Raw genomic sequence first — 22,644 nt, forward strand, 5'->3', positions numbered from 1 at the left:
CTCTGAGCAGCTTCATTATCTCCTCCACATTGAAGAATGGGTCAGTGATGTATAGCTGCAAATCATCCATATATCAGGACACTCCATGCCCCCCCCCCCCCCCCCCCCTCCCAACGCTCTATCCCCCTCCATCTAGTGGACAACCTCAACGCAATGACCAGCGGCTTGAATACTAAGGCAAACAAAAGCGGGGACAATGGACACCCCTGCCTTGTACCCCTATTCAGTTGAAAATAACCTGAGCTCAGGGCATTAGTATGCACATTCATTGTGGGAGTCCTGTACAGTAACCTAGTCCCTGATATAAACATTTGCTCAAAGCCAAACCTTCTAAGGATTTGGAAGAGGTACCCCCGCGCAACCCTATCAAATGCTTTCTCAGCATCCATCGATATAATCAACTCTGGCTCGGGGCCCTAAGGAGGGCAACAGCACAACATCTAACAATCTCCTAATGTTGGTCAACAACTGCTGGCCCTTAACAAAACCAGTCTCCACCTCCAAAATCAGCCCAGAAAGACATGGCTCCAAATGCATTGCCAACACTTTAGTCAACGACTTAGCGTCAGCATTTAACAATGAAATACGGATCCTTTCCCTTCTCCCGATCAAGGAAATCAGTGCCTACGCCAATGTGGCCAGCAACACCCCCCTGGTCATGGACCCATTAAACATGCCAAGCAGAAGTGGGACCAACTGACCGGCAAACTTTGTAAATTTCGATAGGGAATCCAACCGTACTCATCTGCATTAACCTAATAAAAGTTCATGACCTCCAGCTCTATCAACGTCTCCCAACTTCTGCCTTCTCTCCTGCTGCACCTCCGGGAAGGGCAACCCACCCAAAAACTGCATCATTTGATGATTGTTCCTCTGGGGGTTCTGACTTGCACAGCTCTCGGTAGAAGGCCTCAAACACCTCATTAATCTTCCCTGGGGCAGAAACCAACCCGCCACTTGAGTCCTTGATCTGCATTATCTCCTGGAAGGCAGTCTGCTGTCTCATTTGGTGTGCTGACAGATGGCAGGCTTTCTACCTATACTCGTAAAAGGTCTCCCTCGATCGTCGCAGCTGGCTCGCCACCTTGCCTGTTGACAACAACTCTAATTCCATCTGCAATTTCTTTCTGCTTGCCATAACTCCAATGTCGGGGCAGTTGAGTACTGCTGGTCCACCTTGGGAATGGATTCCACCAGCCCTTGCCTTCCACCCGTCCAGATTTATCCCTATGTGCCTTGTAAGAGATTATCTCTCCCCTAATGACCTCCTTCAGGGCTTCCCTGAGCGTGAAAGGCAAGACCGCCTCATTCTTGTTAAGCTCAACATACTCCCCAATGGCGGAGAATATATGCTCACAAAATCTCTTATCCATGAGTAGCGCCGTGTCCAATCTCCACAGGGGTTGCTGAGAGCGACCCGCCTCCAACATCAGGTCCACAAAATTCGGAATATGATCCGAGATAATGATCGCTGAGAACTCCCCCAGTCCATGCTTCTTGACAAACTCATTCGCATCCTCTGGCACATCGAAGGCTACCTATGTGATCGTCTGTGGTGCCTTCCCAGATGAAATGAAAAATGAAAATCGCTTATTGTCACGAGTAGACTTCAATGAAGTTACTGTGAAAAGTCCCTAGTCGCCACATTCCGGCACCTGTCCGGGGAGGCTGGTACGGGAATCGAACCGTGCTGCTGGCCTGTTTGGTCTGCTTTAAAAGCCAGTGATTTAGCCCAGTGAGCTAAACCAGCCCCTTAATAGGCTTCTGCCACAGCAACCGAATGGGCACGATCCAATTCAGGAGAGAAGGCAAAACCCCCTTCCCCACCAACTTTCCAAACATCTCAGACACATAGTCCGTGGAGTTTGAGCCCTCCAGACTCTCTGGCAGCCTCACTATCCTTACGTTTTGCTATCTGGAGCGCTTTTCCAGATCGTCAACCTTGGCCTTCAATGCTTTCCGCTCTTCAGCCAGCAAAGCCATCTCTGCCTCCAAGGAGACAATCCGATCACTACTGTCTGAGAGTGCCACCTGCACCTTCTGTATTACTTCACCGTATACTTTTATACGCTGGTCCATCATTGCCAAGCCCGCTCCGTTGCCTTCTCCAGGTCACCAGCGATCGCCTGCTGCTGCTTCTTAAATTCGTCCGTCAAGAAGCTAGCCAACGTTTTGGTTCACCATGGAGAGGCCAAGGATGCAGCAGAAATCCACTGAGGCCTGAGGAGCTTCGGAGCCTGACGACGATCCGTTTCCCGACTTCTGCCTTGTATTGTATTTGCCGGACATTACCTTTTATGAGGGGACCCCTATTCCATCAAACAAAACCAATTTCCCCCCAAAGTTTGCCATAACTGGGCAAAAAGGACTAAAATCGAAGTATCCTAGCGGGAGCCACTGCAATTGCTTATCTCATTGCCACCACTGGAGGTCCACTGCCTGGCTCTTGGAATGGTGCAAATGTTACTTGCCACTTTTATCAGCCCAAGACTGAAAGTTGTCCATTCTTGCTACACATGGACACGGACTTCTTCATTATCTGAGGATGGTACTGGATGTTGTGTAAATGTCAGTGAACATCCACCCCCCACTTCTGACCTTACGATGGAGCATTGAAGCAGTTGCAGATATTTCGCCCTAGGTCACTATCCTGAGGAACTCCTGCAGTGATGATCTTGGACTGAGATGATTGACCTCTGACAACCACATCCATCTTCCTTTTGTGTAAGGTATGACTCCAGCCAGTTTCTCATTGTCTGGTTTTGCTCAGGCTCCTTGATGCCACATGTGGTTAGAATAATAATAATCGCTTACTGTCACAAGTAGGCTTCAATGAAGTTACTGTGAAAAGCCCCCTAGTTGCCACATTCCAGCGCCTGTTCGGGGAGGTTGGTATGGGAATTGAACCCACGCTGCTGGCCTTGTTCTGCATTACAAGCCAGCTGTTTAGCCCACTGTGCTAAACCAGCCCCATAGACTATATCTTCATGTCAAGGGCAGTCGCACTTAACCTCACCTGTTCAGTTCAGCTCTTTTGTCCATGTTTGGATCAAGGCTGTAATGAGGTCAGGAGCACATTGGCAGAATCCAAACTGCGCATCGGTGAGCAGGTTCTGCTAAGTGCTGCTTCATAGCACTGTTGATGACACTTTCCATCACTTTACTGATGATTGAGAGCAGACTGATGGTGTGGGTTGGATTTGTCCTGTTTTTTTTTTGTGTACAAAACATACCTGGGCATTTTTCACATTGTCAGGTAGATGCCAGTGTTGTAGCTGTACTGGAACAGCTTGGCTTGGGTACAGCTATTTCTGGAGCACAAGTCTTCAGAACTGCTGATATGTCATCGGGGCCCACAGCCTTTACTGTATCGGGTGGCATGGTGGTTAGCACTGCTCCATCACAGTACCAGGCACTCTGGTTCAGTTCTGGTCTTGGGTGACTGTGTGGAGTTTACACGTTCTACCCGTGTCTGTGTGAGTTTCCTCTAGATGCTCCGGTTTCCTCCCACAGTCCAAAGATGTGCAGATTAGATAGATTGGCCATGTTAAATTGGCCCTTAGTGTCCAAAGCTTAGGACGGGGTATGGGGATAGAGTGGGGGTGTGGTCCTTGGTAGGGCTCAATGAGCCAAATAGCCTCCTTCTGCATTGTAAGGATCCAATGGATATCCAGTGCTTACAGTCATTTCGTGCCATCACACGGAGTGAATGAAATTGGCTTGGCTGAAGGTGGCATCTGTGGTATCAGGGAGCTCAGGAGGAGTTTGACGGCTCATTCACTCTGCAATTCTGGCTGAAGATGGTTGCAAATGCTTCAACCTTGTCGTTTGTACTGATATGCTGGACCTTCCCATCTTTAATGATGGGAATTCTGTGGTGCCGCCTCCTCTGGGTAGTTGTTTAACTATCCATCACCATGCATGGCAGGATGTGGCAGGATTGCCCATCTGATCAGTTAGTTATGGAATCACTTGGCTCTGTCTGCCTCTTCAGCTGTTTGGCATGCAAGTATCTGTATTGTAGCTTCACTAGGTTAACACTCCATTTTAAGGTATGCCTGGTACTGCTCCTGGCATGCCCATCTGCACTCTTTATTAAACATGGTTTGATGCCTCAGCTTAATGGTAATTGTAGAATTGGGGAGTATGTCAGACCATGAGGTTCCAGCTTAAGAGTTGAATATATTTTTGCTGCTGATGGTCTCAGTGCCGTGTGAATGCTCAGTTTTGCACTGCTAGATCTGTCCTAAATCAGCCCATTTAGCATGATGGTAGTGCCACTCAACACAGTGGAGGCACATTCAGTCTGAAGGTGGGACTTTCGTCACCGCTTGGACTGTACACTGCTCACTTCTACCAATACTGTCATGGACAGATACATCTGCAGCAGGTAAATTGGTGAGAATGAGGCCAAGAAGGTTTTTCTCTCTTGTTGGTTCCCTCACCACCAGGCCCAGCCTAGCAGTTGTGTACTTTAGGAGTCGGCCAGCTTGTTTTCTAGTCGTATTACTGAACTATTATGATGGATATTGAAGTTCCCAACCGAAGGTAAATTCTCTGCTTCTGCCACCCTCATTGATTCTTCCATTTGGTGTTCAGCATGGTGAAGTACAATTCTTTTAATAAAAAAAAAAAAAATATTTTGAGAACCAATTATTTTTTTTTCCAATTAAGGGACAATTTAGCGTGGCCAGCCCACCTAGCCTGCACATCTTTGGGTTGTGGGGGTGAGACCCATGCAAACTCCACACGGACAGTAACCCGGGGTCGGGATCAAACCTGGGTCTTCAGTGCCGTGGGGCATCAGTGCTACCCACTTAGCCACCATGCTGCCCTTGGTGGAGTACTGATTTATCAGCTGCGAGGCGGTAGAAGGCGGTAAGTAGTAAGCAGCAGTAGCTTTCCTTGCCCATGTTTGATGAGAATTATGGGGTTCCGAGTCAACGTTGTGGACTCCCAGAGCAGTTTCCTCCCGACTGCATTGGTGGGTCTGTCCTGCTGGTAGAACAGGTCATGCCTAGAGATGGTGGTTCTGTGACATTGTATGTAAATTATGATTCAGTAAGTTGACTGTGTACGGCTTAATTAATAGTCTGTGGGTCAGCTATCTCAATTTTGGCACAAGTCCCAAATGTTAGTAAGGACAACTTTGCCGGGTCGACAGGGCTAGTTAGAATGTGGAACTTGCTGTCCTATATAGATTAGTTGCGATGGATAGCATAGATTCATTAAAGGGAAAGATGGATAAACACAGGAGGGAGAAAACTAGGATGGATTGATAGGAGGCTCATGTGGAGCATAAAAACTTTCAAGCACTTGTTGGGCTAAATGGCTTGTTTCTGTGGTATACATAATGTGCAATATCATGTAATGGGACATTACTGTGCATATTAGAAATGTGTTGGCTTGCTTACTATCATCTCTTGGAACCACTCCTCTTTAAAAGAAAAATAAAGAGACAGCCCAAATTGAGTGTGTAATCATTGTGAGAATAGGAAACTATTAGTTGATCTCTCATCGCTTTGCTTTTGAACAAAATAGAAAATAACATTTGTATCTTTTTTTTGTAATTCTTTCTCTTTCTCCCACCTTTTTAATACTATATTCCTTTTTGCTGTTGTGAAAATGTTGGAATATATCTTGGGTTTCTGTTTCTTGTATTCTGTATCCACTAATAGGGTTTTTCTCCCTTGCCCAGGTGCAGACAGATGCACAACCAGTTGCAGAAGGGAAATTTGTTTTTAACCTTCCTGATTATGAGAATGTCAATCACGTGGTGGTCTTTATGCTGGGGACAACACCATTCCCTGTAGGAACAGGAGGATCTGTGTATTTCTCATATCCCGACAAGAGTGGAATGCCAGTTTGGCAGTTGCTGGGATTCATAACTAATGAAAAACCTAGTGCAATCTTCAAAATATCACGGTTAAAGACAGGTAAGTAGAAGATGGTCTTTCAATGGATTGACTTACTAATAAAGTTGGGAAAAGAACATACAACTATATAGATATTCTCAGTACATCTGAAAGTACTTTAAACCAATTCATGACTTTTGAAGTGTAGTTTCTGTTATGTAGGCAAATGCAGCAACCATTTAGCATATAGCTAGTCAATAAACAGCTTTAGTCTTGTAGGCAAATGGACACTAGGAAATGTTATCCCTGTTCTTTTCCAAGTAGTGTCATGGATTCTTTCATGTTCATTTGAAAAGACAAGACAAGAGAAGAACGATTCCAGTGATAAAGAACTGTAACTAGGAGGATAATTTGGAGAGATTGGATCTGTTTTCCTTTGAGAAAAGAAGGTTGAGGGGAGACTTGTTAGAGGTGTTCAAGGACATCCCACTAAAGAGCAAATCAGGAACTACAGGACACAAATTCAAAATAGTTGGTGAAAAGAGTAAAAGTGATGTGAAGGAATTTTATTCACGCAGAGGGTGGTTGGAGTCTGGAATGATCTTCCTGAGAGTGGTTGAGGCAGGTTCAATAGAGGTATTTTGAAAGATTCCTATCTGAAAAGAGAGAATGTGGAAGGTTACGGGGATAAGACAGGGGGAGTAGAACTGGGTAGATGTCTCTGTCAGAGAGCCAGTGCAGACTCGACAGGCCTAATGGCGGCCTCCTTCACTATAAAAATTCTGTGAAGATCTTGATTTAACAAATCAGCTCAAAGGTATTAGCAGTTCCTTAGTACTTGCCTGAAATGTCAAACTAGATTATGTGATCAAGCAGTGTGGGTTTAAACCCATAATGTTTTGGCTCCAGTAAGAATGCTGCCACTGAGCTAAGCTAATGCTTATTGCAACTAAATTGCATTATTTTAAATTCACTGCTCAAAAATCCAATTAATGTTCCTCCAATTTTGGAAAAATAAGTTATACTAGTGCTGACTGGCCAACTGTGATTCAAAATGTGATAGTTAAAAGGACATATTTCCTCCTTCAGTGAGATATGGACTCTATGATCAGAAGCCACCAAACCGACTCATCACTATTTCATTGACCCATCACTGTTTCAGGAAAGTATATTTTACTCCAGTTAACAGTGCAAAGAATTTGGAGGGAAAATATTCCATTTAATCCTTCATCTAAAAATTAGATATCCAAAGGAATGGTTTGATGGTACACCTTGGTTTAGATTTTCGTTCAACTGCTGTAAAAAGGTAATGCTGGTTTAGGTGATTTAAGAACCGTTACTGCATGGGCTGTTTGCTCAGAGGAGCAAATACATGTACGTTGACTACATTAAACCTGTTTAAAGGGTATTCAAGAACTCTTGATGCATTGACAAACAATGTAACAGTTTTATCGTATAATAATCTTTATTAGTGTCACAAGTAGGTTTATATTAACACTGCAATGAAATTACTGTGAAAATCCCCTCGTCGCCATACTCCGGCACCTGTTCAGGTACACTGAGGGACAATTCAGAATAATAATCTTTTATTCTCACAAGTATGAAGTTACTGTTACAAGCCCCTAGTCGCCGCATTCTGGTGCCTGTTCGGGTAATTTGGTACGGGAATTGAACTTGCGCTGTTGGCCTGGTTCTGCATTACAAACCAGGTGTCTAGCCCACTGAGCTAAACCATCCCTTTTGTCCAATTCACCTAAGAAACACGTCTTTCTGGGACTTGTTGGAAGAAACTGGAGCACCCGGAGTAAATCTAAACAGACACGAGGAGAATGTGCCGACTCTGCACAGACAGTGACCCTAGCCGGGAATCGAACCCGGGTCCCTGGCGCTGTGAATCGACAGTGCTAACCACTGTGTGACTGTGCCACCCACTCATTAATACAATGACATGCCTTAACTGACATTTAAAGTGAGCATCCTGAATTGCCATGTTTTTTTTTAAATTTAGAGTACCCAATTATTTTTTTTCCAATTAACAGGCAATTTAGCGTGGCCAATCCACCTAACGTGTATATCTTTTGTTGTGGGGGCAAAACCCACGCAGACACTGGGAGAATGGGCAAACTCCACACAGACAGGGGACCGGGATCGAACCCGGGTCCTCAGCGCTGTAGACAGTAGTGCTAACCACTGTTCCACCGTGCCACCCCTTGAATTGCCATGGTTACAGAGATTCATCTCCACCTCAGATTTCATCTGGACCACCTTCAGAAAAGTTGTTTTTTGTTTTCTCGATTGCTATGACAAATGGACAATAAAATTTGCTCATTCCTACTGTTTGTAACTTCCAGCATATTTTTCTATTGGGCCTTTTAACTTTATATTTTGGCTGAATATGAAGATAATGTTGTCATGCTCTTGCCTTCCTTCCTGTTTCTCAAAAATGATAATAGAGTACACTACCGTGTGACTTTCCTTGACAGACTATCAATTACTTATCTAAATCAACGATCAGTACCAGATATTTAAGTATTCATTATGAAAGCACTTGAAAGGGTTGTTTGTTTCAAATTCATTGAACATTTACTTGTATATCTGGAATGTTATGTAGCAGTGGATAATATATTTTATCTATCTCCTTTTTATACCCCTCAATTCTTTCTAGTTTCACTTTGGTTATTGGGATTATTTAGCTCTTGTTTGACCTTTACCTTCCCAATGGATACTTGGTTGTTTAAAAATGTATATATTTGTTCTCAAGATGTAAAGGACACTGGAAAGGCCATGTTTATAAGCTTTAGGTTTGTTTTGCTTAGAAGGTGATGGTGGACCTTCTTGAACCATTGTGGTCTTTTTGATAATGGTATTAGATAGGAAACAGTATTCTGACCAGCCCATTTACAACTTAGAAGCAATGTTGGAGTTAATTGTACATCCAGAACATCACTGCTCCTGTCCTTCTTGGTGGTAGAGATTAGATTGGAGGAACTGCTGAAGTAACCGTAGTCAGTTGATACATGCATGCACCTTGTGGATTGCACAATACAGTGGTGGGTGTGTGTATTAAGTTCAGTAGTAGAAGCACCAGCCGAGTGAATTGCTCCATCTTGGCGGGTGTCTAGTTTCTTTTTTTTTAAAAATAATTTTTATTGAAAATTTTTTACAAAATATATAACAACAAACAGTAACAAACAACAATAAAACAACATAATAAGCATAACACCCCAAGACCGTAACAACGCATATATCGAGCCCCCCGAAACCCGGTAAACAACAAGAGAACTTGAAAATAAATTAAATTAAATAAACATAGTCAACACCCCCCCCCCGGGTTGCTGCTGACCTAGTTCGCTATCGTTGAGCCAGTAAATCGAGGAAAGGCTGCCACCGCCTAAAGAACCCTTTTACCGATCCTCTAAGGGCGAATTTGACCTTCTCCAGCTTAATAAAACCCGCCATGTCATTGATCCAGGTCTCTACGCTTGGGGGTCTCGCATCCTTCCACTGTAGCAAAATCCTCCGCCGGGCTACTAGGGACGCAAAGGCCAAAACACCGGCCTCTCTCGCCTCCTGCACTCCCGGCTCCACTGCAACCCCAAAAATCGCGAGTCCCCAGCCTGGCTTGACCCTGGATCCTACCACCCTCGACACCGTCCTCGCCACCCCCTTCCAGAACTCCTCCAGTGCCGGGCATGCCCAGAACATATGGGCATGGTTCGCTGGACTCCCCGAACACCTAACACACCTGTCTTCGCCCCCAAAGAACCTACTCATCCTCGTCCCGGACATATGAGCCCGGTGCAGCACCTTGAATTGGATGAGGCTAAGCCGCGCACATGAGGAGGAAGAGTTAACCCTCTCCAGGGCATCCGCCCATGTCCCATCCTCGATCTGCTCTCCCTCCCACTTAGCCTTTAGCTCCTCTACTGACGCGTCCTCCGCCTCCTGCATTACCTTGTAGATATCAGATACCTTCCCATTCCCCCCACTGGGTCCGCCACATACAGCAGCAGGTCGTCCGCATACAGCGATACCCGATGTTCCTCCCCACCCCGCACCAGACCCCTCCACCTCCCCGACTCCCTCAACGCCATAGCCAGAGGTTCAATTGCCAGTGCAAAAAGCAAGGGGGACAGGGGGCACCCCTGCCTGGTCCCACGGTAGAGCCTGAAGTACTCTGACCTCCTTCCATTAGTAGCTACACTTGCCATCGGGGGGTGTCTAGTTTCTTGACTTGTTAAAACTGCAGCCATCCAGGTGAATGATCATCAATCCGTTACATTTCTGGCTTGAGTCTTCTAGATGGTGGAGAGGTTTTAAGGCACCAGGAAGTGAGCCATTTGTTGCAGAGTACATGCTGTTGTAGTTGTGTTAATATGACTGGCCTAGTTCAGCTTCTGGTAAGTGGTGACCCCCAGACATTTGGTGGTTCCATTGAAATGCAGAGATATTGCTGGGCTTTGTTATTGGTGATGGACATTATTTGGGATTTGCATGGTGTGACTGTTCTTCCCACTGGTAAGCCTCAACTTGCATGTTATTTGGGTTCTGCTGTGAGTTGGCATGACCTGCTTCTTAACTGGAGAAATTGTGAATCGAACCGAACAAGAACATAATCTCTGTTTGCCACTTCAGGACTTTATCTTTTACATTCCTGATCTACTAAAGTCACTGACTGCTGGGTTATGGCACTATGGACATCAGCCTTCCTCCAGCACCTTTATTCAAATGCCTTTTTTTTCTGGACTGCTTAGAAAATGAGTGGCATTTGGGCTGTTTTGATGTTGGATAGCCAATTTCGAGTCGAGGTGAGATAGTTGCTTGATAGTCAGGGTTATATTTCCAAATTTTCAAACTCCTCCCGACATCCACACCAAGGACTCGGAAATGAATTAAAGCAACCTTCAGTTGAATTCTGTCATGTTGGCACAGATCTGGAACCTTCTGGACCTGTGTGGTATATTTCTACAAACAAATGTAGAATCATACTGTGCATTAGTTCACTTTTACATAAAAATAAAACTTTTATTGAATTGTTGATTTTCCTCCTTTAAAAAAAAAAATGCATAGTTTAATTGATGGTGAAATTGGTCACATTAAAATCTTTTCTCCGATAGTCTTCCAATTCAAATATGTAATCTTACTCCTATCAACACTAGCTGAACAGGAATATAATCTGTGGATGGAACAATGGACTGTAGTACATATTTCTGCATACCTACCTACTAAAAATACATGCCAAACAGCTTGGGTTACCTTGATTGCTCATTGTTGCATTTCTTACTGGACCTCTCAGCTTGTTGTACTCCTAGCATTCCTTAAGGTCCAAAATTTGAAGTGTGCACCAAAGCAAGTAAAATGTAAGGTCATATATAAGATTAACTAATAGAAAGATGTTAATCAATGTTGGAAATCAGCAAGATCGTGACTCTGGTATAAATATTTTAAAAGTAATGGGTTAAATTAACTATATCTGAATGTTGCCAAATTCATCTGGAATGGATAGAAATTCAACTTTGGCATTGATTGTCCTATATAAAAATGCTTTTACAAATAATTTCCCCCAATAAGACTCTTCTGAGATTATTCAATTTTTTCCTATACCTTAACATCAAAGATCAAATGTTTGCACTGTACTTTTTAAACAAATTGACACCATAAAACAATTTTTGCACTTGATATAAAAATAACATGCTAATTCTGTGTTTTATTTTTCATTTTAGCTTCAAGTAACTTCATTGTCTTATAATTTTATTCCTTTGGATTTACATTTGTTTGGCAGAGTTTACATTCTATTGATCGGATTTGTTATAAAATTACATATTAATAGAATTGTATATCTCCTTGCAGACGAAGTTGGTGTGCATCCTTTTGGAATGATGAATATTGCACAAACTCAATCTGTTGCCCAAATAGGAATCTCTGTGGAACCTGTGGAACTATTGACACAGCAAACTCCAGTAGCAAGTGCAGCTGTTTCAACAATTGATTCATTTACACAAGTAAGTACGATAGCTATTAAAGCCTCCATAATTATTAACCCAGCGGGTATCCTTGTTACATTTGAATGTAACAATTGAAATTGGAGCGGCACAGTGGTTAGCACTGCTGCATCACAGCTCCAGGGTCCTGGGTTCAATTCCAGCCTTGGGTGACTGTCTGTCTGTGTGGAGTTTGCACTTTCTCCCTGTGTGCGTGGGTTTGCTCTGGTTTCCTCCCACAGTCCAAAGATGGGCATGTTAGATGGATAGGCCATGCTAAATTGCCCCTTAGTGTCCGAAAGATTAGGTGGGGTTAATTGAATAGGATGGAGGCGTGGGCTTAAGTAGGGTGTTCTTTTCAAGGGTCGGTGCAGACTCAATGGGCCTAATGGCCTCCTGCACTGTAAATTCTATGTGTAAAATGGGTACCCCTGGCATGGTGATATTAAAATGACTCTATTGTACAAATGCAAGAAGTGAATAGGAGACGGTATGACTTGGCAAAGAATTTGGAAGGGTGCTGTACATACCCAGTGACACATCTAGAGTTGCCATGCTGCAAGTGTTGTTATGGCTCAGAGTCTTTGCAATATCTAATTCCTTCAGGTATTTCTAGATATCACATGGAGTGAATCAAATTGGCTGAAGATTTGTATCTGCGATGCTGGGCACCTCAGGAGGAGGCGGAGATGAATCATCCACTCAGCACTTCTGGCTGAAGATGGTTGCAAGAGCAGCCTTGTTCTTGCATTGATGATGTGCTGGGCTCCCCCTTCATTGAGGATGGGGATATTTGTGGAGCCTCCAATTATTGGTTTTATTTGTCCACCACCACTCACGACTAAATGTGGCACGACTGCTGAGCTTGGATTTGATCCTTTGCTTGTGGGATTGCTTAAACCGTTGGCTGGTTTAGCACACTGGGCTAAATTGCTGGCTTTTAAAACCGACCAAGGCAGGCCAGCAGCACGGTTCAATTCCCGTACCAGCCTCCCCGAACAGGTGCTGGAATGTGGTGACTAGGGGATTTTCACAGTAACTTCATTGAAGCCTACTTGTGACAAGCAATTTTAATTTCATTTTCATGTGCAGGTAGTCCTGTGTTATAGCTTAACCAGGTTGACACCTCATTTTTAGGTATGCCTGGTGCTGCTCCTGGAATACCCTTCTGCACTTTATTTTATTTTTTTTATAAATTTAGAGTATCCAATTATTTTTTCCAATTAAGGGGCAATTTAGTGTGGCCAATCCACCTAACCTGCACATCTTTGGGTTGTGGGGGTGAAACCCACGCAGACACTGGGAGAATGTGCAAACTCCACACGGACAGTGACCTGGGTCGGGATCGAACTCGAATCCTTGGCGCCATGAGGTAGAAGTGCTAATCACTGCGCCACCGTGCTGCCCTACCTTTCTGCACTTTACATTCAACCAGGGTTGTTCCCTTGGCTTGATAGTACGAGTGGGGATTTGCAGGGTCATGAGGTTGAAGGTTGTGGATGTATACAATTCTGCTGCTGCTGATGGCCCAAAGAGCTTCATGGATGTCCAGGTTTTAGTCATTAGGTCTGTGTGAAATCAATGCAGTTAAAACAGATGCATCTGTGACAGATTGGTGAGGACGAGATCAAGTAGGTTTTTCCCTCTTATTGTTTGCCTCACCATCTGTCACAAACCCAGAATAACAGCTGTGTCCTTTTGGGTTCAGTAAATAGTGGTGTTACCGAACCACTCTTGGTGATGGACAACCTCATTCTGTGTCCTTGCCACTTTCAGTGCTTCTTCAAAGTGGTGCTCAACATAGAGGAGCACTAATTCATCAGCTGGGGGATGGAGATGACATTGAATGGTAACCAACAGGAAGTTTCCTTGCCCATATTTGACCTGATGACATGAGACTTCATGGGACCAGAAGTCAATATTGAGGACTACCAGAGCAACTCTCCTGACTGTGTACTAATGTGCTGCTACCTCTGGTGGATATGTCCTATCTCACTGTCAGGACAGACCAGGAATGGTGATAGTGGTGTTTGGGACATTTTGTACAATACATTATCTTGTAGCTCCTGCAAAAAATAGTTTCACCAGTTAGATAGATAGATAGAGAAATACAGCACAGAACAGGCCCTTCGGCCCACGATGTTGCGCCGAACTTTTGTCCTAGGTTAATCATAGAATTTTGGACAATTTTTCATGGCCAATCCACCCAACCTGCACATCTTTGGACTGTGGGAGGAAACCGGAGTACCCGGAGGAAACCCACGCAGTCACGGGGAGGATGTGCAGACTCCACACAGACAGTGACCCAAGTCGAAATCGAACTTGGGACCCTGGAGCTGTGAAGCAATTGTGCTATCCACAATGCTACCGTGCTGCCCTTAAGAAGTTAACCTACACTCCATTATTCTACCCTAATCCAAGTACCTATCCAGTAGCCGCTTGAAGGTCCCTAACTTTTCCGACTCAACTACTACCACAGGCAGTGCATTCCATGCCCCCACTACTCTCTGGGTAAAGAACCTACCTCTGACATCCCCTCTATATCGTCCACCATTTATCTTAAATTTATGTCCCCTTGTAATGGTGTGTTCCACCCGGGGAAAAAGTCTCTGACTGTCTACTCTATCTATTCCCCTGATCATCTTATAAACCTCTATCAAGTCGCCCCTCATCCTTCTCCGTTCTAATGAGAAAAGGCCTAGCACCCTCAACCTTTCCTCGTATGACCTCTCCATTCCAGGCAACATCCTGGTAAATCTCCTTTGCACCTTTTCCAAAGCTTCCACATCCTTCCTAAAATGAGGTGACCAGAACTGCACACAGTACTCCAAATGTGGCCTGACCAAGATTTTGTACAGCTGCATCATCACCTCATGGCTCTTAAATTCAATCCCTCTGCTAATGAACGCTAGCACACCATAGGCCTTCTTCACAGCTCTATCCACTTGAGTGGCAACTTTCAAAGAACTATGAACATAGACCCCAAGATCTCTCTGCTCCTCCACCTTGCCAAGAACCCTACCATTAACCCTGTATTCCGCATTCATATTTGTCCTTCCAAAATGGACAACCTCACACTTGTCAGGGTTAAACTCCATCTGCCACTTCTCAGCCCAGCTCTGCATTCTATCTATGTCTCTTCACTATCCACAACTCCATCAATCTTCATATCATCTGCAAATTTACTGACCCACTCTTCAACTCCCTCATCCAAGTCGTTAATGAAATTGTTTCTGAATAGCCAGGCAATTAAAAAATAAATGAATGTCTTGTATTTATAATGTACCTTTCACAATATCAGGACACCCCAGAGCATTATACAACCAATGAAGTACATTTGAAGTGTAATCTGTGTTGCAATGTCCAAAGATGTGCAGGTTATGAGGATTGGTCATGCTAAATTGACCTTTAGTGTCCAAAGATGTGCAGGTTAGGCTGGGTTATGAGAATAGGGCGGGGGAGTAAGCCTAGGTAGGGTGTTCTTCCAGAGGATTTTATGGTTCCAGTTGTGGCATCTGATTTGCTCACAGCAAAATCCTACAAATGACCAGATAATCTGCTTTTGTGATGTTGATTGAGTGTTAAATCTTGGCCCGGATTTAAATGATCAACTCTTTGGTTTTCCGAGGGAAAGCAACTTTCCATCTTCTTTTGTAAATAGCATTAGTTTGCTGACTGATCCAAAACCGAGTAATTATCATTGGCTTATCTCCTGATCTAAAACTCAGCATGGAGTTATTTTGGAAAGCGAAACCCTTTTTGGTGCCGTTTTTCTGTAAAGCAAATTTTAAAATAGCTCATGTCCAAGTTATTTCTGTGACATAATCTTAAACTGTGACACATTTTCTGTATAGAATCTCTACAGTGCAGAAGGAGGCCATTTGGCCCATCGAGTCAGCACCCACCTTCCGAAAGAGAACTTTACTGAGGCCCACTCCCCCACCCTATCCCTGTAACCCCGTGCATTGATCATGCCCTGTCCACCTATCCTGCACATCTTTTGTCTGTGGGAGGAAATCAGAGGAAACACACACACACACTGGGAGAACGTGCAAACTCTACACAGCCACCGTTGGGTGAAAATATTCATAAGTAGACCTTAACATGAGCAAAAGAAGCAATTTATTGTTGCAGAGCTCTGGGAGAAAGTCCTAGACCCCTCGGTCTTGCCGGTACACTTTCTCGCTGAGCTGTGGCTGAAATTGGCTTAATATACACATTCAAAAGCAGAATTAGTTCGCATTCTCATTTACATACAGCCAATCAGTTCTCTTAGTATCGCAGTTAATTCCTATATAGTTATCAATTCTTTATACGGTATGTTACATTCGTCCAATCAAGATGTTGCGCGCGTGATTAGACAAGGTCATAAAGTTATGAGTCGCCAGCCATAAGGTCACGAGTTGCCAGTCCGAGATGTGGATTTAGAGGCCAACCTTCCTCTCGCAGCTGTCTTGACAGCTTAGAATAACTGCTCCTGCAGTCCTTGGAGCACTGGTCCTCACTTGACCCATTGTCTTTGGAGGATACATCTGTTAGAGTCACTCTTAGCCTAAAGTTCACTGTCTCCGCAGAAAATTTACACCAACAACTACCCAAGGCTGGAATTGAACCTGTGCTGCTTGTGCTGTGAAACAGCGGTGCTAGCCACTGTGCCACTCTTAATTGTAATACAAATGTTGCTTTGAAAATCTGCTAGCATAGCATGAACAATCATAAAAGTTCATGAAGTGTCTGTTTTCTACTATGGAAGTAACTTTTTCTAGAAACTGACATTTTAATCAGCAACCGTGTTTGAACATTTGTCTTTAAAGCTCTGGGCTGCTGCACTTTTTTTCCCTCCTTTCTGCTATTTTACATGTAGTTGTATATAACATGTTTAATGCTACAGTCTAAATACCCTATAAATAATTATAAATTTCTTGTGCTTTCAGTTTACACAGAAGATGCTAGACAATTTCTATAATTTTTCAACCTCATTTGCACTGACCCAGGCTCAAATGATCCCAAACCCTTCTGAGATGTTTATCCCAGCAAATATTGTCTTGAAATGGTAAATATAGATCTCTATGGTATATCTATATGCAATCAGTAGGAACAGTTACTTTTCTTTTGGTGTTTACACCTTGATAAAACTTGGTTCTGGAAAAGCTCTCAGATCTCATCTCATTATGTCATATGCATGCATCTGGTGTATAATTAAAACTTTCAATCTTCATGACTGGTTACTTTCTAACTTTACTTTCTAATGTTACATGCCTGTAACATTGAAAACAACTGTCTATCTATAATTTGAATTTAAATTAATCTCCTATAGAAATAAAAAAGGTCTGGCCGGAGAAATTTTTGATGAGCTGGGAGGAACTGGAAAATCTATTGGCATGTTTAAAATGTTGATGCCTCCTTTGAAGTGTTGCACATTCGTTAGATGTAAGGGATGCGCTGAAAATAACGTTATCTAGAAAATTGTTCTTTTGCTGTATTATTTATTTCACCGAAGGCAATCAGTAAATAACTGAAGGCTACCACATTTGCAATCAAACGTCTTGGAAATTTCTTTCCAGCTCCTTTTATAACAGCCTCACTGTGTCTGCAGCCACCCTAGTTTATTTCCCTGATTTAATGCTTTAAAAACTGTTCTGAAGAATAAGAAAACTATATTTATCGACTGTACATTGTATTTTCCATGAATTATTTTGTGCATCCAGGCTGATTCTTTCCTCAAGCTAGCATTCTTTATCTGGAACCTTTACTCACATGTTTTTATCCAGGACCTTTATTTGTCTATATGACTAAGTTGGAAGGTTGCCCCTGGAGCTAAAGTCTTCTATAAATGACTGTTGACAAAGCCAGGCTAATTAGCTTTCGTCATACGAACATCCGAATTAGGAGCAGGATTAGGCCACTTGGCCCTTCGAGTCTTCTCCACCATTCGATAAGATCATGGCTGATCTGATTGTAATCTCAATCCTGCTTTCCTGCCTATCCCCGATAACCTTTCATCCCCTTGTTAATCAAGACTCTAACTAGCCCTGCCGTACAAATATACAAAAACTCTGCTTCCACTGCCTTTTGAGGAAGAGAGTTCCAAAGACTCATGACCCTCTGAGAGGAAAAATAACTCCTAATCTCTCTCTCTCTCTCTCTTTAAGTGAGTGGTCCCTAGTTCTAGATTCAATGCATTTTCAAATGTACAAAAAAGATTCAGAAGAAGAACAAAACAGTTCAATAAACAACCACACCCCACCTACTCCTTATGAAGTTTGCAACCACCCAATGCAAACTGTTCCATAATTTGGATGTTGACTAGCTCACTGCAGCATGTATTTTTGCTAGTATTTTCTGCTGAGCCACATACTAAATGGAGATTTTGATGACTTATTCAACACATTTGGTTATTTTATTTAGCAAATAATCTCTGGGGAACAATACCATTCAGTCGAACTCCTTCACATTTCTCTTTTTATTTAAAAAGTTATAAATATAGTAAATAGTCTTTGGATCTGTTTTACAAGAAGCAGAACTGCAGTTTCTTGTGGCCTAATTTCCTTTTTGCTTGCTTTCAAGTTAAATATTTTTCTTCAGAGTTAAGCTGATTGTATTCCTCAATATTTCTAAGCATGTGCACCCTACATAAACTTTTTGAGAAAGAGATACCAAAAATATGGTCCTCCATCTCCCCCACCCATCTTATCTCATAAAGGATAATATGTTTGTGTTTTTTTTGCATTTAAAGGATCTAAAAGGAAGAGATTGACCAAAATGGAATCAGAAATTGTTTCTTTTTGAAAATATTTTTATTCAAGGCATTTTCACATATACGAAAAAGATTCAGAACAGCAAAACAGTTCAATAAACAACCACCTACTCCCATGATGTCAACCCCGCCTCGAATCCTGGCTTCCCCATTGGTCATCACATGTGAGAACCCCCTCAATCTCGGTCACGTCCAGAACATATGGATGTGATTCGCAGGTTCTCCTGCACACCGCCCACTCCTATCATCTACCCCCGCAAAGAACCTACCCATCCACCATCATTATTTGATCCCTGTGTACCACTTTAAACTGGGTGAGGCTTAGCCTTGCACATGACGAGGACACGTTCATCCTTTTCCCCCAGCTCCTCCCATTTACGTTTGATATCCCCCACCAGGGTTCCCCCCCACTCCATCAACTTATAGACATCTGACACCTTCCCCTCCCCTATTTTGTCCTTTGATAGCACCTTGTCCTGCAACCCCAGAGGCGGCAGCCCAGGAAAGGACAGTACCTCTTTCCTTACAAAGTCCCGAACCTGCAGGTACCTAAAGCCATACCCCCCCCCCCCCCCCCCCCCACATCTCCCACACTTCCTCCAGGTCCTCTAATCTTGTGAATTTGCCCTCTATAAACAAGTTGCCAAAGCGCTCAATCCCTGCCTGCCGCCACCTCCTAAACCTCGCACTTGGCTCCGCCGGTGCAAACTAATAACTGCATACAAAGCGACCCTGTGTTCGAGGCGCCCCACCCCCTCTACTCAATCCCTCAACATCCCAAGCGCCATTGCCAGTGGCTCTATCGCCAAGGTGAAAAGCAACAGGTGGAGCGGGCACCTCTGCCCCGTCCCACGATGCAGCTCGAACTCCCCGGAACTCACTCGGTTCGTCCGTACGCTCGTGATTGGAGCCTTATATAGCAGCTGGACCCAATCCACAAACCCCTACCTGAACCGGCCGAGCACCTCCAGCAAATACGGCCACTCCACCAAATCAAATGCCTTCTCAGCGTCCATCGCCACCACTACCTCCACCTCCTGCCCCTCCAAAGGCATCATGATTACATTGAGCAGCCTTCTCACATTCGCTGACAACTGCCTCCCCTTCACAAAACTTGTCTGATTCTCGTCTATCACCCCAGGACACAGCCCTCAATTTGTTATGCCAATAACTTGACATTCACGTTCAACAGTGAAATTGGGCGGTACGACTCGCATTGCTCTGGATCCTTATCCTTCTTTAATATCAGGGAGATGGAAGCCTTGACAGTGTAGGGCCTTGACAAAGTAGGGGGAGTTCCCCCCCCTCATGCTTTATTATATGCCCTCACCAGCAGTGATCCCAGGTCCGCTCTAAACTTTTTATAAAACTCAACTGGGAAGCCGTCTGGCCCAGGAGCCTTTCCTGCTGCATCGTCCTTGTATTATTCATCACCTCCCTCAGCTCAATTTGTGCCCCAGTTCCTGAACCGGCCTATCCTCCACTCTGGGGAAACTCTAACCTATCCAGGCTGCATCCCCTCCTCTTCGGTTGGGTGCTCCGACTTGTAGAGCCTCCGGTAGAACCCCTCAACACCCTATTCACCCCCTCCATGTCCCTCACCACCTTATCCCTATCATTCTAACTACTGATCAGCCTTGCTGCCTCCTGCTTTCTCAACGATGGGCCAACATCCTGCTCACCTTTTTCCCCATACTCATACACTGACCTTCCGCAGTTGCCCCCACAACTTTCCTGTAGAAACTAGCCCAAACTCCATGTGAAGCCTCTGCCTCCCCTTCGACAACCCTGCCTCAGGCGCCACCAAATATTTCCTGTCCACCCTCAAGATCTCGTCCACCAGTCTTGCCCTCTCTCCCGCTCCTTTTTCTCCCTATGTGCCCAAATTGATATGACGCCCCCTGACTCTATAGCCTTGAGTGCCTCCCACAGCGTGGCGGTTGTGACCTCCCTGTGTTGGTTCACCTCCACGTAGCTCTAAATGGCAGCCCTCGGCTGCTCACACACCACCTCATCTGCGAACGACCCCTCATCCAATCTCCACTGCTTGCGCTACTCCCCCACACCACCCACAAATCCACCCAGTGTGGCGCGTGGTCAGCAATCACAATCGGCGAATACTCGAGTCGATCACCCCTGCCAGCAACGTCTTATCCAACACAAAGAAGTAAATCTGGGAGTACATCTAGTGCAAATGGGGGAAGTGTGAAAACTCCTTTGCCCGTGGCATTCCAAACTTCCATGGGTCCCCGCCCCGCCGTGCGTTCCATAAACCCCCTTCAGCTCCTTCACCATTGCCGACACCCTCAACAACGTGGGACTACAAGCTTGGATATATGGCCGTGTTAAAAGCCCCCTCCCCATAATCAACCGTTGCGAGTCCAAAACCAGAATCTTCACTAATACCCGTCTCATAAAAACAACATTGTCCCAATTCGGGGAATAAACGTTCATCAGAACTATCGGCATCCCCTCCAACTTCCCACTGACCATCACATATCCTCCTCACCCTCCCCAGATTGGCAACAATACCCCCCCCCCCCCCCGAACACAGCCCGCTTATTAACCAACACCGTCATCCCTTTCGCCTTCATAGAAATTGTTCATGCATACTAATTTCTGTAGCTACACCAAGAAAGCCATTTAATTATTTTAACGTTTAATTTGCAAAGATCCATGTTGCTGATCCATGTATGCTTTTTCTCTTGTTTTCCATTCCTCAGGTATGAGAATTTTCACAGAAGATTGTCCCAAAACCCAAACTTTTGGAAATCATAAATTCTACAGAAGATAATTGTTACAACCAGCAGCATTCAAACTGTATAAACTGATTTTTGCAAATTCTTTTCTTTTCTGCAAGATGTTTTGAATACATGATGCATTTCATAGTAATGAAGCTGGTTTGAAAATTATTTTGGAATATCTTGCTTCCGATACCTATCACACTTGTTACATGGATAGTAACGATCATTCTAATCATGTTTGGATTGCCAGCTTTATTTTCATTCTCAAAATGCATTTAAATTGGACTTGAGCACCTAAGACTGTTCAGAAGTTGTATTATGTTGTGAAAACTCTTTATACCACATATGCCACAACCGGATTTGAGCTCATCTAGTGGAAAAAGTACATAGGGAATCCTGTTCTAGATAAATCTTTCTGAAACTATGCATTCTTTTCCTGTCATGCCTAAGATGTACTCTTCTCTACTTGCATCTTTTTCTATTCTACCATCAATGCTAATCTTGAAATATATTTCATGAACAGGGACCTTTTACAAAACCTGCTTCATGTTATCTTAAGTTTTAAGTTCCATATTGACTTATTAGTTATGTATATAACCCTACATGTGTCTTCTTGATGGCTATTTTGTTCTAAGATCGGATTCAAGTTCCAGAAGGTAGTAAACTGAAGAATTGGACTGCTGGCAGTTATCGTGCTTAGACTGTGTAGAACAATGATGTATGTTGTCTATGCACATATTTCTTCAGCATCAGCATAGCTATATAGTCCCAACTCAAAAACAAAATACTGAAGCTGCTGGAAATCTGAAATGAGAACAGAAATTTCTGGAAGAATTCACCAATTCAGGTAGCATCTAAAGAGAGGGAAAAACAGAGTTAACATATCTGGTTGATGACCTTTCATTAGAACGGAGATACTCCAAAGATGGTGTCTGACCTGCTATGAAGATATGTATTGATATTCTTCCTCAAGTAGAATATGAATGTAAATGAGTGGTTAGTAAATAGTCACTATCACAAGTCTATTAATGTAGCTGATAGTGGTTTTGCAGTAACCCCAGGATGTTTTATTGAATTATATTCTGAATCTTAACCAGGCAGTATGTAGATGAGCACAAAAAATTAAATATGACCTACCTCTCTTGATACAATTGTATGTACCTGGAACATCCTTCAAGACAAAATGCTTATAATAAATATTGAAGAGAGGAGTGGGAAGGGAAAAACATAAGAGAAAATTTGAGGAACAACTAAGCATTCAGAATATATTACTGGCATTGAAAATGTAAGTTGCAAGGGAAACTAAT

General features: G+C 43.6%; 1 protein-coding gene across 1 annotated transcript in view; it reads left to right on the forward strand.

The window, feature by feature from the left end:
* hikeshi (heat shock protein nuclear import factor hikeshi) overlaps positions 1-21,763 on the forward strand; it is a 29,048-nt gene extending 7,285 nt beyond the window's left edge. Inside the window, exons 2-5 of the mRNA XM_038819219.1 lie at positions 5,699-5,936; positions 11,706-11,857; positions 16,771-16,889; positions 21,317-21,763. Of these exons, the coding sequence (XP_038675147.1) occupies positions 5,699-5,936; positions 11,706-11,857; positions 16,771-16,889; positions 21,317-21,371 (564 nt within the window). The 3' untranslated portion in view covers positions 21,372-21,763. The remainder of the gene's footprint in view (positions 1-5,698; positions 5,937-11,705; positions 11,858-16,770; positions 16,890-21,316) is intronic.
* Positions 21,764-22,644: the final 881 nt, after the last annotated feature.

This window comes from Scyliorhinus canicula, chromosome 14 (genome assembly GCF_902713615.1).
Source record: "Scyliorhinus canicula chromosome 14, sScyCan1.1, whole genome shotgun sequence".
Classification (NCBI taxonomy): Eukaryota; Metazoa; Chordata; class Chondrichthyes; order Carcharhiniformes; family Scyliorhinidae; genus Scyliorhinus; species Scyliorhinus canicula.